The sequence below is a fragment of the Panthera onca genome, chromosome F2, assembly GCF_046562875.1.
Source record: "Panthera onca isolate mPanOnc1 chromosome F2, mPanOnc1 haplotype 2, whole genome shotgun sequence".
Classification (NCBI taxonomy): domain Eukaryota; kingdom Metazoa; phylum Chordata; class Mammalia; order Carnivora; family Felidae; genus Panthera; species Panthera onca.
This window is the reverse complement of record NC_138356.1, coordinates 57,074,043-57,090,916: the sequence shown is the minus strand read 5'-3', so window position 1 is coordinate 57,090,916 and position 16,874 is coordinate 57,074,043. Positions and strand designations below refer to the sequence as shown.

The following is a 16,874-nucleotide window of genomic DNA, read 5'->3' as shown; positions in this document are numbered from 1 at the left end:
CTGGTTTGGAATCAAGGTAATGTTGGCTTCATAGAATGAGTTTGGAAACTTTCCTTCCACTTCTATTTTTTGGAACAGTTTGAGAAGAATACATATTAACTCTGCTTTAAATGTCTGGTAGAATTCCCCTGGGAAGTCATCTGGCCCAGGACTCTTATTTGTTGGGAGATTTTTGATAACCGATTCAATTTCTCTGCTGGATGGGTCTTTTCAAATTTTCTATTTCTTCCTGTATGAGTTTTAATGTGTGAGTATCTAGCAATTTTTCCATTTCTTCTAGATTGTCCAGTTTGTGCATAGTATTCTCTTATAATTTTTCATAGTATTCTCTTATAATTGTTTATATTTCTATGGTGTTGGTTATGATTGCTCCTCTTTCACTCATTATTTTATCTATTTGGGTCCTCTCTCTTTCTTTTTTGAAAAGTCTGGCTAAGATCTTATAAATTTTGTTTATTCTTTTAAAAAACCAGCTTTTAGTTTCACTAATCTGTTCTACTGTTTTGTTTTGGATTCTATATCATTTATTTGTGCTCTAATGTTTATCATTTCCCTTCTTCTGCTGGCATTGGGCTTTATTTGCTGCTGCTTTTCTAGCTCCTTTAGGTGTGAGGTTAGGTTGTGTATTTGGGACATTTACTGCTTCTTGAGATAGGCCTGAAATGCAATGTATTTTCTTCTTAGGATTGCCTTTCCTGCATCCCAAAGAGTTCAAACTGTCATGTTTTCATTTTCATTTGCTTCCATGTGTATTTTTATTTTTTCTTTAATTTCCTGCTTAATCCATTCATTCTTAAGTGGGATGTTCTTTAACCTCCATGTATTTGGAGGATTTCCAGATTTTTTCTTGTGGTTGATTTCAAGTTTCATAGTGTTGTGATCTGAAAATATGCATGGTATTATCTCAATCTTTTTGTACCTGCTGAAGGCTGTTTTGTGACTGGGTATGTGATCAATTTTGGAGAATGTACCATGTGCACTTGAGAAGAATGTGTATTCTGCTACTTTAGGATGAAATGTTCTGAATATATATGTTAAGTCCTTCTGGTCCAATGTGTCCTTCAGAGCTATTGTTTCCTTATTGATTTTATGCCTAGATGATGTGTCCATTATTATAAGTGGAGTTTTATTAATTTAGGACTTAGATTTAATTTACTTATTAGTTTCAAATTAATTGTAAGTCTCCTACAATTATGGTGTTCTTATCAAAAAGTTTATGTTCGTGATTGATTTATGTATTTGGGTGCTTTCACCTTGGGGGCATAAATATTTACAATAGTTACTCTTCTTGATGGATAGACCCCTTAAATATGATATAATGCCCTTCTTCATCCATTGTTACAGTCTTTATTTTAAAATCTAGTTTATGTGATTTAAGTATGGTTACTCTGGCTTTCTTTTGATGTCTATTAGAATAATAGATAGCTTTCTGTCCTCTCACTTTCAATTTGCAGGTGTCCTTAGGTCTAAATGAGTCTCTTGTAGGCAGCATATAGATGGATCTAGGGTTTTTTTTTTGTTGTTGTTGTTGTTGTTTTGGGGGTTTTTTTGTTTGTTTTTTTTTTATCCATTCTGATATCCTATGTCTTTTGATTGGGGCATTTAGTCCATTTACATTGAGTGATAATTGAAAGATATGAATTTAGCGCCGTTGTGTTATCTGTGGATTTCACGTTTGTGGTGATGTCCTCTGGTCTTTTGTGGTCTTTGCTGCTTTCCACTCACAGAGTTCCCCCTTAGAATCTCCTACAGGAATGATTTAGTGGTAATGAACTCATTTAGTTTTTGTTTGTCTGGGAAAGTCTTTATCTCCCCTTCTGTTATGAATGACATCCTTTCTGGATAAAGGATTCTTGGCTGCATATTTTTCCTATTCAGCACACTGAATATTTCCTGCTACTCCCTCTGGCCTGCCAAGTTTCAGTGGACAGGTCTGTTACTATCCTTATATGTCTACCCTTGTAGGTTAAGGACATTTTGTCCCTAGCTGCTTTCAGAATTCTCTCTTTATCTTTGTGTTTTGCCAGTTTCACTATGATATGTAATGATGTTGACCTCTTTTTGTAGATTTTAAAGGGAGTTCTCTCTGCCTCTTAGACTTGGATGCCTGTTTCCTTCCCCAGATGAGGGAAGTTTTTGGCTATAATTTGTACAAATAAACCTTTTGACCTTTTCTCTTGCTCTTCTTCTTCTACAACTCTTATAATAAAGATATTGTTTCATTTCATGGAATCAATTCTCTAATTCTCCCCTTATGATCTAGTAATTCCATTTCCCTCTTTTTTTTTCAGCTTTATTATTTTCCATAACCTTATCTTCAATTTCACCTATTCTTTCTTCTGCATCTTCCATCCTCTCTGTCACTGTGTCTAGTTTATTTACTAGACTATTATTAGTCTATTACTAGACTGTTATTATTAGTCTAGATGTTATTTACTATAACATCTCAGTTATAGTATTTTTTAATTTATCCTGACTAGTTCTTAGGTCTTTGGCCTCTGCAGCAAGAGTTTCTCTCATGTCTTCTATGCTTTTTTCAAGCTCAGCTATTACCTTTGACTGTCATTCTAAATTCTTGTTCAGATATATTATTTATTTCTGTTTTGAGCAATTTTCTGGCTGTGATTTCTGGTTGAACTTTCTTTTGGGGAGAATTCCTCCATTTTGTCATTTTGTGTGTTTTAAAAGCTTGTTTTGTGTCTTGCACCTGAGTCATTCATGGATATTTTGATGTGGCTGGAATGAGACATCATGAAATAGAAAAGAACTTTTAATTTGAATAACTAATTTTTTCTGTATTCTCGTAACACCAAAGAGGCAAGATCAGTGACCTGTAAGCTATTTTATGGACACAAAATCATTTCTTCAAGTGACAGTATTTAGGTGGACACCATAGTTTAAGACAGAAAAGGTAGAGCTACACTACTTTAAACAAGCATAAGGGATCCCCTATCCAACTGCTCAGCTTTTTCAAGTTTCTGTGTCCTCTTTCTAGTATAAATTTCCCTCATTATCTTTGATTGTTCTGGTTTTTCTGACATTTAGATATTTTCTCAAATGTCATCTCATCAACAGTACTCCTTATGACCCCATCTAAAGTAACTTTCTCATTATAAATACAGTCAGACACACTCTTAGACAGTCTTACCTGTTTCACTTTCTTCTTTTCATTGTTTGAAATTAGTATAGTATTAGTATAGAGTAATATGGTGTTACAGGATGTGATATGACATTTTGTTCATCTACACTCCAACAATGTAAGTTCTAAAAGGGAAGCTCTCTTGCCTTCCAGGTCATCACTGCTTCTCAGAAGCTAGAACAGCAGCTGGAACAAAATAGGCCTCAATGAATATTGTCAAAGTAATGAATTTGAATTATTGCTCTCATTTAAAAAATATTTTTAAATATTCATACTGCAAATATGTAATATATTTGTTTAAACTACTTGGCTGTATATATATCCTAAGAAATTATTAATAATAATTTGTGGTATCAATGAAATAGAAAATAAAATCATAATTATTGATTTTGCAAATTTTAGGATAACTATCAAACATAGTTTTGTATTATTGACTGATTCCCCATTAAACTCAGAGTTAAAGTATTAGTAGTTAATATGTATTATATTTTAAAAACTATACACAGCTACAGTGATATAAGCTGCAAGAAGTTTTATATTGGCAAAAGAAATTCATTTAAATTGTGACTACTGATTTAACTTTGAGACATAAACATTTTTTTTTTATTTTAGAGATTTCTGAAAAATAAATGTATACTTAACCTAATCTAGAAAAATTTCAAAATAAATTCCTGCAAATATATAAAAACAAATAGATTAATTTGCCATCACAGTGTCCGTGGAAATCAATTACGATATTTTCCCAACAATATTATTTTTGATCACTTTTTTGTCTTCCCTTATTAGATGTAACCACTTAGGTCAAGATCTATGTGTCATCTTTGTATTCCCAGTCCATTCTTATGATACCTTATTACATAGGTGAAAGATTAAATAAATTAATGAATGAGTCATATTTCCACTATTAATCACAAAATTTTTACTTAGAATTTTTTTCTCCTGTTTTTCCCCTAAGCACATATTTCATATTATTCCTACTTGTAGAATACCCACTGTTTATGAAAAAAAATTATGTATATATTTTTACTTTTTTTATGCTATTTCCTATATTTACCTTCTTAAACTAAAAATTGTACTTGATTTTTAAGACCCATTCAAATACCTTTTCTCAATAAGCATTTCCTGATCACTCCATTGTGAAATGATCCCTCTCTGTTCTGGCCTTTTATTTATCATATTTTTTCATGTATTTCAGTTGATTATATATGTGACTTACATTTCCTACTTCATTGGAAATGCTTTTAAGCATCCTATCTTTAGATAGGAATGTATATATTCTTCTTTGTGGCTCCAGCAGTACTTAGAATACTCTTTCACAGGGTTGGCACCCAATTTATTATTAAGAAACCTATGAGGGATTTTAACGTTTGTTGTACATCCTTGAAGATTTTAAATCTTATTGGGGAATGAAGTCATTTTATTGGTAATATCATGGAATGATGTTATTAATAACAGTAATACTTAATTTTAATAACATAAGCAATTTCAACCCCACAATTAAAATTCAAGTTGAGAATTTCAGATGAGAGATTAACATATACTGTACGATTTGTAGAAAGCCTTATGAATGAAGCTGGCCTTGACTTGGCCTTGTTTGATTCCTTTTCTTTTCACATATATTACCTTATATATTTAAGGAGTTAAAGATAATATAATGAAGCATAACTACTTACAAAATTAGTAGACTAAAATGTCCTTACATTTTACAGGGGTGTATAAAAGCCAGGAAGCTCGCCTAATGTTACACATCTACCTTATTAAAGTACCAATGCATGCTTCTGTGAAGAAAATGAAGGAGGACAATTGGGCCATGGATGGCTTTGTAAGTATAGTGTTTTAAATATCTTCTGCTGATTTTAATAACCAATTTGTGCTTTGGTTTGTCATTAAAATTCCAAAAAAAAGGTGGTTTTCTAAATTGGGCTAATTATGAATACACATGCACATATAAAATGGGAAAATTACTATTATGGGTAAATTTTTTGTTTGGAAAAAAGATTCAATGTAAATACTTAGTAATCTAGAATGTTATACCTAGGGTTATTGGATTCTGATTAATATGCTTATATTTGTAATGTTTATGTGTATGAGAGTCATAGTTTTTCATTGCTTTCATTAAATGTATTTTGTCTATGACCAGTACTATGCAAAGTAAATCTGGATAAAATATAATTCATTCTTTGTATGGAATTACTATTTAAGACACATACAACATATTTACAAAATGCATAAAAAAATTAAGTATGCCATTACATTTTTTTCTCTAAATTTAACAGATTTAGAATATTTTATAAAGTTGTTTATGAAAATAAAGTGATGTGAATTACTTCATTTGGGGAGATGGTTGCCATAGCTTCACCGTGGAGTCACCCTGTCCTATTCAGCCACTTACATGAATGGAGTTTCTAAATTGGCAGTTGGAAGTAACTAGTCTTCCATTCACATATTGACCTGGAGTCTTTGCTAAAAAACAATGAGGAGAGCTCTGACTATATCCCCTCAAGCAACAGGTCTTCTTTTACAAGGAAGATCTAAAAGGAAAGAAGATAGTAGGTCATAGGCTTCTGTAAGTTTAGTGCCTGAGGGGGTAAAAACGTTTATCCTATTTCCCTATCTGCTGTTATTCATGGAATTGGAAATGAATTCATGTCTTCAATGCACTCAAATCATTTAGTTGTATTATTTTATCTAGGAAGCAAACAAAATGAATTCATTTGTTTAAATATTAGAGTTTAAGCTATTCTATTTAGAAGCATTTCATTTTTAAAAATGACCAAAATGAGTGTGATGTCTGATAATAAAGAATAAACCACTTGTTTCTGAAATGTCAAACTTCTATGGGTGGATTGGTATGATATTTTGCTTTTTAGGGTGAGGATTCAAGGTTTTTAACTTTTACAATACTATGCAGGACTTGGGTAACTTGGTAACTTGGGTAACAATACTATACAGGACTTTTACAATACTCTACAGGATTTGGGTAATTAAAAGAAACTTCAGAATAAAGTCACATTACTAGTTATCAGGAACACTGAAATATGTCTATTTTTAATATATTTATGAAATCAAATCACATTACATAAGTAAAGCATTTTTTAAAAATAGGATTTTACACACATGCAAGGTACACGTAATAGCATTTATAGCAATGGACACAGCCACAAAATCTTGGGGTCAAACAACAAGTATTTCATTCTTTCTCATGTATGTGGAGTTAGTTGTGGGTGTTCCACTTGAGGCTGTGGTAGCAAGTTAAGGTCTGCTCCAGATGTCTCATTCTGGGGCCCAGGCTGGAGCACATTCTCTTGTCAGAGGTCAGAAGCTCTGAGGGGGAAAGTGGAAACATGCCCCCTTGCTTTAAATAGCTCTAATGAAATATAACTCATCTTCCTTACAATTCACCCATTTAAAATATGCAATTCGGTGGTTTTAAGTATATTGACATGTGTGTAACCATCACCACAGTTGATTTTAGAATATTTCCATCACCTCAAACAGAAACTCCACACCCTTTAGCTATCACCCTACCCATTTGTCCCTCACCTCCACCCTGGCCCTAAGAAGACACGAATCTATTTTCTGAAATCTATAGATTTCTCTGTTTTGGATTTTCATATTTATGGAATCATATAATATGTAGTCTTTTGTGTCTGGCTTCTTTCACTTATTTTCATGGGAAACATGCCTTTTAAGGCTCAGACTTAAAACTGACCTACTGTCAGTTCCACCCATGAATCACGGGCCAAAGTAAATCACAGGACCAAACCCAATGAGTTGAAAGGGGCATTCTTCCCATGAAGGTTGGTGGGAGGGGAAGACGGAGTGCATACATGCTAAATAGTAATCGTATCTACAAAGTAGAGTTTTATTATATTTTAATTTTTAATAATTTTTTAACATTTTATTTCTTTTTGAAAGACAGAGACAGCATATGTGGGGGAGGAGCAGAGAGAGAGAGAGAGAGAGAGAGAGAGAGAGAGAGAAGACACAGAATGCAAAGCAGCTCCAGACTCTGAGCTGTCAGCACAGAACTGATGTGGGGTTTGAACCCACGAACTGTGAGATCATGACCTGAGCCAAAGTCAGTCGCTTAACTGACTGAGCCACCGCGCACCCCAATTTTTAATTGATCATTTGCTTTATTCTGTTTAATCATATCATTGTCCTCCCTCTTTTTCTTAGAGGGGGGACGGGCAGAAGGAGAGGGAGAAAGAGAATCTTCAGCAGGCTCCGTGCCTAGGTTGGAGCCTGACTTGGGACTCGGTCTCATGACTGTAGGTCATGACCTGAGCTGAAATCAAGACTCAGATGCTTAACAGCCTGAGCCACCCAGACTCCCCTAATTGCCTTTTTTTTGACAGTAGGCTTCTTAGCCTAAGAGAAATCTATATATCTATATAATTATATTAATGACCAACCCCCTATATTCTAATATCCTAATTACTTAAAAACAAAAATTTTCTTTTGCTTTTAATGGCAAATTTGCACAGTATGCCGTGTTTTATATCAGAGGGAAATAAAGAGGAAGGAACTCTGTATAATATTCATTTAAGTGTAAAACTGGATATTTATTAAGGCTGGAAAATATAGCCGGCTCCAATCCTCAGATTTAATCAACCTTATAAATATTTTTAGGTTTCTGCTGAGCCTGATGGAGCAACTTATGTATTTCAAGGATTTATTCAGGGCAAAGATTATGGGCAATTTGGACTACAAAGACTAGGTAATGTATTCATTTTCATTTTCGTGTAGTTCCTTTATTACTCTAGACATCATAAGAAAATACAGTGTATTCTGTACATTAGGCACACTTACTACATTTTGAATTTGGCTTTGTCAGGTAAGTTATACATTGAAAAATTTGAAAGCCTTTTAAATAACCACACAAAATATTGATTCTCTATGTACCGATGCTGTACAGGGTTTGGTTTTTGTCAGATGTCTAATAAATATGACACACTGCCTTGCCTTTAGCAAGGAAAAAGGAGAAAAGTGATACAGATAGAAAAGAAAATATTAAACTGTAAATTATTTTATCTCATGAGAACTGCAGTACTTCTCTTCAGTTTGAATATTGTTGTAACTTTATTTCTCTTTTGAAAATGTAATAGCACTTTGAAAAATTCATACGGTCTGAAAAAGAAAATAACTTTGAGGAATAGACCCCTTTTTGGGACTTTGTGCTATTCAGCTATGTAAATTTTCTGTAGTGGGAGGCATAGGGTTTTTTCATTCTTCTTTTAAACTGTTTTAAAATATACATAGACATTTAATGGTCTTGCTTGAATATAATTATTGCCATAGCTTTCGGTATATAATTTTCCTAAAGTATATTGTCTTCCATTATTATATAGTGGTATTGACGTATAAAGAATAAACTCAGGCTCTAAAAACTACTACTTAGTATTTATCTTAAAAATTCCATTACTTTGAATGCTTATGTAAATATTCTGAGTCCCTGGAAAAATAAGGTAGGTAAGAAGGTATTAACTTGGACTAAGGTGTGACTTAATTGAATATAACTGTTCATCAAAAAATTAAATTAGCTTTCTCTAAGTAAATAAAAATGATAAGATGTTCATTTCAGATAATGTCTTGGCCTAAAAGTATGTTAGTTTTGAAAACCAAATAAAACATTCATTAATACAGTACAGTTACACAGTTGTGCAATTTAATGCAAGATGTTTACACATACTAGTCTCAAAAGCATCACAAAAACTACATGTCTAAGACAGAACCTATAAAAAAAAAAGCAGCAATTTCTTTCTGGGGAACCTAAAAACAAAAAATAACCTGTCCATTATTTTTTCTTCCCTTGTCCTATGCCAACACGTTGACAAACCTGATTTTCTCATTTCCTAATTGTGCTAATGTCTTCCCTGTTTCCCCATCCCCAAGTAGAACACTTCTTCTCAGCCTGTGCTCTCTTACCACTTATCCTCACAAACAAGTTCTGTTGATTTTTAACTTCAAAATGCTCTTCCTAGTATGTTAGTATAGAGATCAATTTCCACTTCTATTTGGGTTCTCGCTCTAACCATTGATGTACACATGCTTCCAGTCTGGCTTCCCTCAAGTTCATTCATTCCACCCTACCCACTGTCCTAAATTGTGTGTCTTATCATAGGGCCTTTTATTTCTAAATACCTCCACTTGTCCTTCACTGCAAATAGATACAAGTTTGAATTCTTTAGAATGATATTTATGGCTTTTTGGGGTCTGGCCATAGCTTTTTCAGGTTAGCAGCCTATTCCTACCACACAGATAATACCTACCTCCATAACTTTTCCACACAGCTACACCTAGTGCTTGTCACATCTTCTAAATATGTCACTCACCTTCCTATTTCTAAGCTTAAGATGGTCCTGCTTCCTCCTCCATTCATTGTTCTACTGACTCTTCAAAGCCAAACTCATTGTATTCTCCAAAATACATTCTTATTTTGGAGAGATGGAATTACCCCTTCTCTTCCTAAAGCACATTGATCATTAATTCAGGCCTGATGTATATGCTTTTTTGTGTCATTGTATTCTTTCTACAACTGTATGAACTCTTCAGTTCAGAGACTACCTATTTTTTATTCTGTATCCTTTCCTGGAAAAAGATCTTATACATAGTAGACACTGCACAAACTTGCATGGAAATGAGTTGAAGGAGTTTCCTGAATTATTTTTGTTTACTATGTACATTTCCAAGTAGGTGTCTTGATAAGGAAAGAAAATAATTGATTCATAAAAATAAAAAATCATGTGATAAAAGCAAGTTGATTTTTTTTTTTTAATTTTATAGGACTGAATATGTCAGAAGGCTCAAATTCTTCAAATCAACCTCATGGTACAAACAGTAGTTCTGTGGCCATTGCTATTCTTGTGCCTTTTTTTGCACTTATATTTGCAGGATTTGGATTTTATCTTTATAAACAGAGGTAAGTTTGTTGATTTTACCTACAAAACCTTTCCCAAATCTTCCATTGCATGTTCTTTTTACTACTCTAGTTCAAATTGTAACTTCCATTTTTTTTTCAGTGTGTGCCAAATAGTGCAACAGGTTTAAAAACCTGGTTCCCCCTGCCTGCCCCCCACCATGCCAACATCACAAAACAAAAATTGCTCAGTGAATTTGCACATTCACCTTAACCCTTATTACTCTTGCCTGTCAATTTCCTGGCACGTGCTTAATCGTATAAGTTAGTTTTACATTATCCATGATAAGAATTTAGAGACACAAAAGCCAGGTTAACGTTGACATTGAAGAGGTGATACCTGCTGCCACATTTATCTAGAGAAGTGGAGAGAAGTTTGTGACCAAACCTCGTAGCGCACATCACAATACTGACCAGTTTTACCCAGGCAGACAGTTGGTAAAGTCTTCTAACCTTCTCCTTTTCTTCTGCTGCTTTTAGAAGATTATGCAATTAGTATGTTATATTTCTGACGTATCTAGTGTATGATTATCCATATTATTAGTTGGTCCTTGTTTTACTAAGTCCATTACAACAATCCAAGTCAGGGGCTTTATTATGTAATTGTCTGCTATTTGGGACTATCTTTTATCAAGAAAATATATAGAGAGACAACCAGATAATTCAATGAATATTACCTAAATGCATTTTTCTCAAAACTGATATTTGTATTACACGTTTCAGTCTAGATTACCTAAGATATATATATATATATATATATATATATATATATATATAAAATATTACATAAATTTGTAATAATTGAATATTAGCAGCTGCTTAGGCCTTGTCAATATCAGATTTTATTTACAACAACAAAAAAATCATCACTATATTTATTTATAAAGAAATCTGTTCCAATCCTTTTTTTGTTTTTAAACTATCTTTGTAAAAAAAGCATAACCTAAAACCATTTAAACCATTCTAGGCATATAGTTCAGTGGCATTTAGTATACTCACTGTGTCCCAGAGCCATCATTGCCAGTTCCAGAATATTTTCATGGCTCCAAAAGGAAATTCTCTGCCCATTGATCAGTCATTCCGTATTCCTACCACCCCTGCCCTAGGCAACTGCTAATCTGCTTTCTGTCTGTATTTGTTTGCCTATTCTGGGTATTTCATATCAATGGAATCAGGTAACATGTGACATTTTCTATTTAGTTTCTTAAACTTAACATAATGTTTTCAAGTTTCTTCCATGTTATAGCATTTATCAGTGCTCCATTCCTTTATATGGCTGAATAATATTCTGTGGTATGTTTGAATGTGTTCTATTTAAATATGTCCATTCATCAGTTGATGGGCATTTGGTTTGTTCCTACATTTTGGCTATTGTGAATAGTGCTTATATATACACTTTGTGTACAACTTTTTGTTTGAACACATGCTTCAATTCTTTTGAGTATATACCCCAAAATAGAATTGCTGGTTTATATGGTAATTCTACATTTAACTTACTGGGGAAGCACCAAATTTTTGCAGAGCAGCTGCACCATATTATATTCTCACCAGCAATGTATAACTGTTTTACTTTCTCCGCATCCATGCCAACACTTGTTATTTTCTGTTTTCTTTTCTTTTTCTTTCTTATTTTAATTATAGTTACCCTAGTATATGTGTAAAGTGGTATCTCATTGTGGTTTGGATTTGCATTTCCCTAATTACTAATGACACTGAACATCTTTTCACTGCTTTTTGGCCATTTTTCTTTGAAGAAATGCCTGTTCAAGTATCTGCCCATTTTTTAATTGTGTTGTTTGTCTTGTTGTTGATTGTAAGTGTTCTTTATACATTTTGGAGAGTTGACTCTTAGCATACATATGGTTTGATATATTTCTTCCTTTCTGTGAGTTGTATTTTCATTCCCTTGATAGTGTCTTGTCCTTTGATGTTCAAAAATTTCTCATTTTGATAAAGTCCAACTTATCTATTTTCTTTTGTTATTTGTGTTTGTGGTGTCATAGCTAAGAAACCATTGCCATTTTCAATGTCATGAATCATGGTCAGATTTACCTGTATGTATTCTCCGAAGAGTTTAATAGATTTAGCTCTTATATTTAAAAGTTTGGTTTGTTTCAAGTAAATTTTTCACGGCATAAACTATCCTGAAACTTGACATTATTTTCCATAAAGCTGTTGTTTAACATTAGTAAAATGACATTTCTTTTTATCTTCATGATTCTTGTCTAATTAGAAGGAAATGATGTTGTTCCTGGTTTTTATTGTGAATCTAGTTTGAAAAAAGAGAGACAAATACTTTCCATTAGAATTATGCACCTGGCAAGAGCAAATTTTAAGCAATATGTCTATATAGGTAATGTCCTTGAAAAAAACTTAAGATAGCTTTAATCAAATTTATTGCTGTATAAATCATCTAACAATTGTTAGTATGGAGAAAAAGTCAGAAAATGCATTAGGGATAGTAATAATATAATATATAATATAATATAATATAATATAATATAACATAATATAATAGCAAATAAAGTAAGATGAAATAGTTGAAATTTGTGATGTTTGGATGTAAACAAAGGAGTTGAGAAACCAAATTCTTTTAAGATGTATCCATTTTAGGAATTAGGTCTCAGAAACAGGTAGGGGCAAGTCTGCCTTTGTACCATAGCAAATGTCCTCAAATTATGCAGTGGGGTGTGGGAAACTAGAAATAAGAATTTCTCAAAAGAGAGGGAAATAGAGAAACAAAGCAGGAATTCAAGATCAGTAGGTTATGCCAACCATCCTAGGATCCATGTGTTTTGTTAAATAAAACCAAATGTTCAGTTATTAATAACTCTGGAAACTATTTTCATGACTTCATTATCTATAGTCATTTCTTCTTTGAGATTTTGAATTCATTGTTCTGGTGTATATCATTTTTTTAATTTAAATTTTATTTAAACTTCAGTTAGGTAATGTACCATGCAATATTTGTTTCAGGAGGAGAACTCAGTGATTCATCACGTACATACAATACCCAGTCCTTATCCCAAGTGCTCCCCTTCACACCCATCACCCATATAGCCCATCTCAAACCCACCTCCTTCCACCAACCCATAGTTTGTTCTGTATCATTAAGAGTCTCTTGCGGTTTGTTTTCTCTTCTCTCCCCTCTTCCCGTATGTTCATCTGTTTTGTCCTAGATTCTGCATATGGGTGAAATCACGTGGCGTTTGTCTTTCTCTGATTGATTTATTGTGCTTAGCATAATATATTCTAGCTCCATCCGTGTTATTGCAAATGGCAAGATTTCATTCTTTTTGAGAGCTGAGTTATATTCCATGTATATACACCACATCTTTATCCATTTGGACTCTCCCCATAGTTTGACTATTATTGATAATGCTGCTATACACATTGGGGTGCACGTATAGCCTTCAAATCTGTATTTTTGAATCCTTCTTTGAGATTTTGAATTTATTGTTCTAATGTATATCATTTTTAAGAAAATTGAGTATTTATGTTTCTGGGATACTCCAAGTATCTTCCCAAATTAGGCCTCAGTGTTAGTTGTCTGCTCTTTCTGAAATCCTTTTTTAATGCCTCCTCTTTGTTCTTCATGTCTCAGATTACATTTTATCTCTGCAGAGGTACTTTTCCTCATTACGCCTCCAAAAGTGGGGCCCAGTTCCTTCCTGTCATATCAACTCTTTTCCTTTTCATCAGAACAATTCTCATTACCTACTTTTTGTTTTATTTATTATTTTTTAATAAATATTTATTTATTAATTATTTTCTATCACTACAGTGATATGCCTAGGATCCATATGCATATGCCCGGGATCATGCTTGGGACATAATGAATGCTCAGTAAATATCTGATGAATGAATGAATGAATGAATGAATGAATAGTAATAAGATTTAAATTTTATTTTCATCATAATTTATTTATACTATACATGCTAATTCATAACGATTATTGTTGCATCAGAAAATTTAAATTTATAAGATTAGTCATATTATTGATACTTGTATTACTCAGATTGGTACTGTATATTAGTATGTATTATATTAAATAATAAAAGTCACTCAGGATTTAGAAGTGACAGGTAAATTGTTCAAATTTGATCTGTTGAGTTTATAATTTCTCAATTAATGCTTTGAAGTTACATTACGCAGTAACAATGATAACTCAAGCATGTTATGTTTGAGCCCTACTCTGCTATTTCTAGAAAGTTAACACATAGCTAATCCATGTTCTCGTCAACAGGACTGCACCCAAAACACAGTATACAGGATGTTCAGTTCATGAAAATAACAATGGCCAAGCAGCTTTTGAAAACCCCATGTATGACACCAATGCAAAGTCAGCGGAAGGGAAGGCAGTACGATTCGATCCCAACTTGAACACTGTCTGCACAATGGTATAACACGGCAACTCTTTGCCTTCTTCAGAAGCTTGGAAATCGACACACAACACAGTGCACATTTAGTTCACTGCTAGACAAATTAAAGCACACTTTTCAGGACTTGCTGGGTCACCTTTTCCTGAGGAATGATAGAGAAGAGTGTTTTTTCATAAACTGGACCCTAATTCTTCTTCATGTTTACCATGGAGAGTTTTACAGAAATTTGGCTGCACTCTGGGAGTGCTTACTCACAGTTTATTTGCTTTTTTTAAAAAGGAGATTATTCTAAAACATAAACTTCTTTGCATATATTGGAGGAGCATCCACTATCAGTATTTCTGTGCTTTATAAAGTATATTAGAGGGACTGGGTTTAAAAAAAAGATATAGGGTAGAAAATAAGAGCTATACTTACAAGAGTCAATAGACCACTGACTTCTCTTTAACAGTCATGAGCCACATCATGCCCATGAGTCTATTTCACACCACTCTGTCAGCTACTCATTTTTGTTAATCGAGTCATTGTCTTCCTTATCTCCATGGTTATTTCAGATTGAGTCATGCCCTGAAATGTTTATGAGCTAATTTATGCCACAGAAGAGATAAGATTGCCTTCTCTGATTTGATTCCTTCTGGTACTTGTCCTTCAGTATCATATTGTCTCTATTTTTAGATTGGTCGTCATAGTTTCTGTAAATGGCAAGATCATTGTGCTGTTCTCCCAATTTCCCTCATTATGCTATAACCAAGATTATTCACTAAGCCATGGGGCGGTGTTTAAAACCTTGCTTCGATCTGTTTTGTCACCCAGAAACCACTCGAGCTGGCAAAAATTATCTATGGCAATGATGATTTTGCAGTTATTTGAGACACCAAACTTCCCATCCTTTACCACACTCTCCAAAGTTTTCGAAAGACCAAACAGAACCTATTAATCTGTTGCATTTAGTTGATGATATATGCCATTTTCCTTCCAAATGAGCCTTCAAATTTATTTAACATTGTTTTGAACTTTTATCAACCATGAGTTAAAAATGTAAGATTTTAAGCTTTGAACTTTTATCTAACAGTGAGTTAGACATCATTTTGGTCCAGCCCATAAATATAATGACTACAAAAAATTTACACTTTCAAATGACCAATATAAAGCTATTTCCTAAAGGCATAGGTTTTCCAAATTTTCACACATTTTAAACTTTCTATACTCTTATTCGTAAGAAGCATGTTTCAGATATGACAGGTTTCTCTCACTGTCAAATTAAGATACACATTTGCAAGTTATTGGTGGCTCATTTACAACTGTATCACAGTAATGCCAGCATATTGGTTTAATAGGTCATTGTCTTCCTTTTATAGCATGTTTTACTTCATTGAATAAATTACGTACCCAGTGTGAACTCTTTGTTGATGTCCCTCTCAAATACGGATAACTCTGTAAACAGTCTCGACTTTTTGTATCATGAGACAGAGTGCCTAAGAGAAATCATTGCACCCAGAAGCGCTGCTTGGATCTATCTCTACAACATTTAGTGAATTTCTTGTAAACCACTTTGAGATACATTGTTTTGGAAATTCATACAATTTTCTCAACATTGTACTCTACTGACAGGATGCTGTTTTAAATTTTATGCCATCAGTTATTTATTCTTGTTTATTCAAATGACTGCAATAACAATGATTCATTCATTAATGTTAAGGTTAATACATTTAAGATCTTGTTTAAACAATGTTTCTTCTGCAACTGGCTACTCCTCTTATATTAATGCATACACTTTTGTAAAGAAGTATATTTTTATGAAAAAAAAACTTTGTAAAAGTATGATGTAAATTTTCAGTGCAATGTAAACAAAATAAAAATGGATAATTGCTTTTGTAAAATGTGTATTCTTTTCAAAATTGTTAGTATACTGGATAGCAAAAGGAATAAACAGCCTACATTTATTTGGTGTTTTCAAGTTCCAAACTGCATATTATATGTACTTATTTAGCAACATAACAATGAGACATGGGTGTTTTTCTTTATATTTTGCCGTTCCCCAAGTGTGACACTCTTTTAGAAGTAAACAGATTCCCACTAAATATTACAGTATCCTAACAATCTCGTCTTAGAATTTTCCTTAGATGTAAATATTTTAACACTAGTGTCTAAATTCGGGTGTATCTGATGATTTCCAATATTTCTGTAGTGTATTTTGTAGAGATACTTATTTTTAGCATACTTCCAAGGTATGGACTTAATCTTTTGAATAGCTACATTGCACTAATAGTCAAAAAATCTATTTGCCAGGGTGTAACATGTAAAATTTTGTACTCAAGAAATTTATCAAGTTTACAAAGTTTATCAAATTTATAAAGTTCAAAATACAAGTTACTTACGTTCAATTTTATAAGAGAACTTTTTCCCAAAACATATTGTCTTTATATTTCA

The 16,874-nt window shown here is 33.0% G+C and overlaps 1 protein-coding gene across 2 annotated transcripts in view; it reads left to right on the top strand.

Moving 5' to 3' along the window:
* CSMD3 (CUB and Sushi multiple domains 3) overlaps positions 1–16,296 on the top strand; it is a 1,245,616-nt gene extending 1,229,320 nt beyond the window's left edge. For both annotated transcript variants that reach the window (XM_078441978.2, XM_078441977.2), the window contains 4 exons: positions 4,849–4,961; positions 7,775–7,862; positions 9,929–10,064; positions 14,309–16,296. In XM_078441978.2, coding sequence (XP_078298104.1) covers positions 4,849–4,961; positions 7,775–7,862; positions 9,929–10,064; positions 14,309–14,468 — 497 coding nt within the window. In that variant the 3' untranslated portion in view covers positions 14,469–16,296. The remainder of the gene's footprint in view (positions 1–4,848; positions 4,962–7,774; positions 7,863–9,928; positions 10,065–14,308) is intronic.
* The last annotated feature ends 578 nt before the right edge of the window (positions 16,297–16,874 follow it).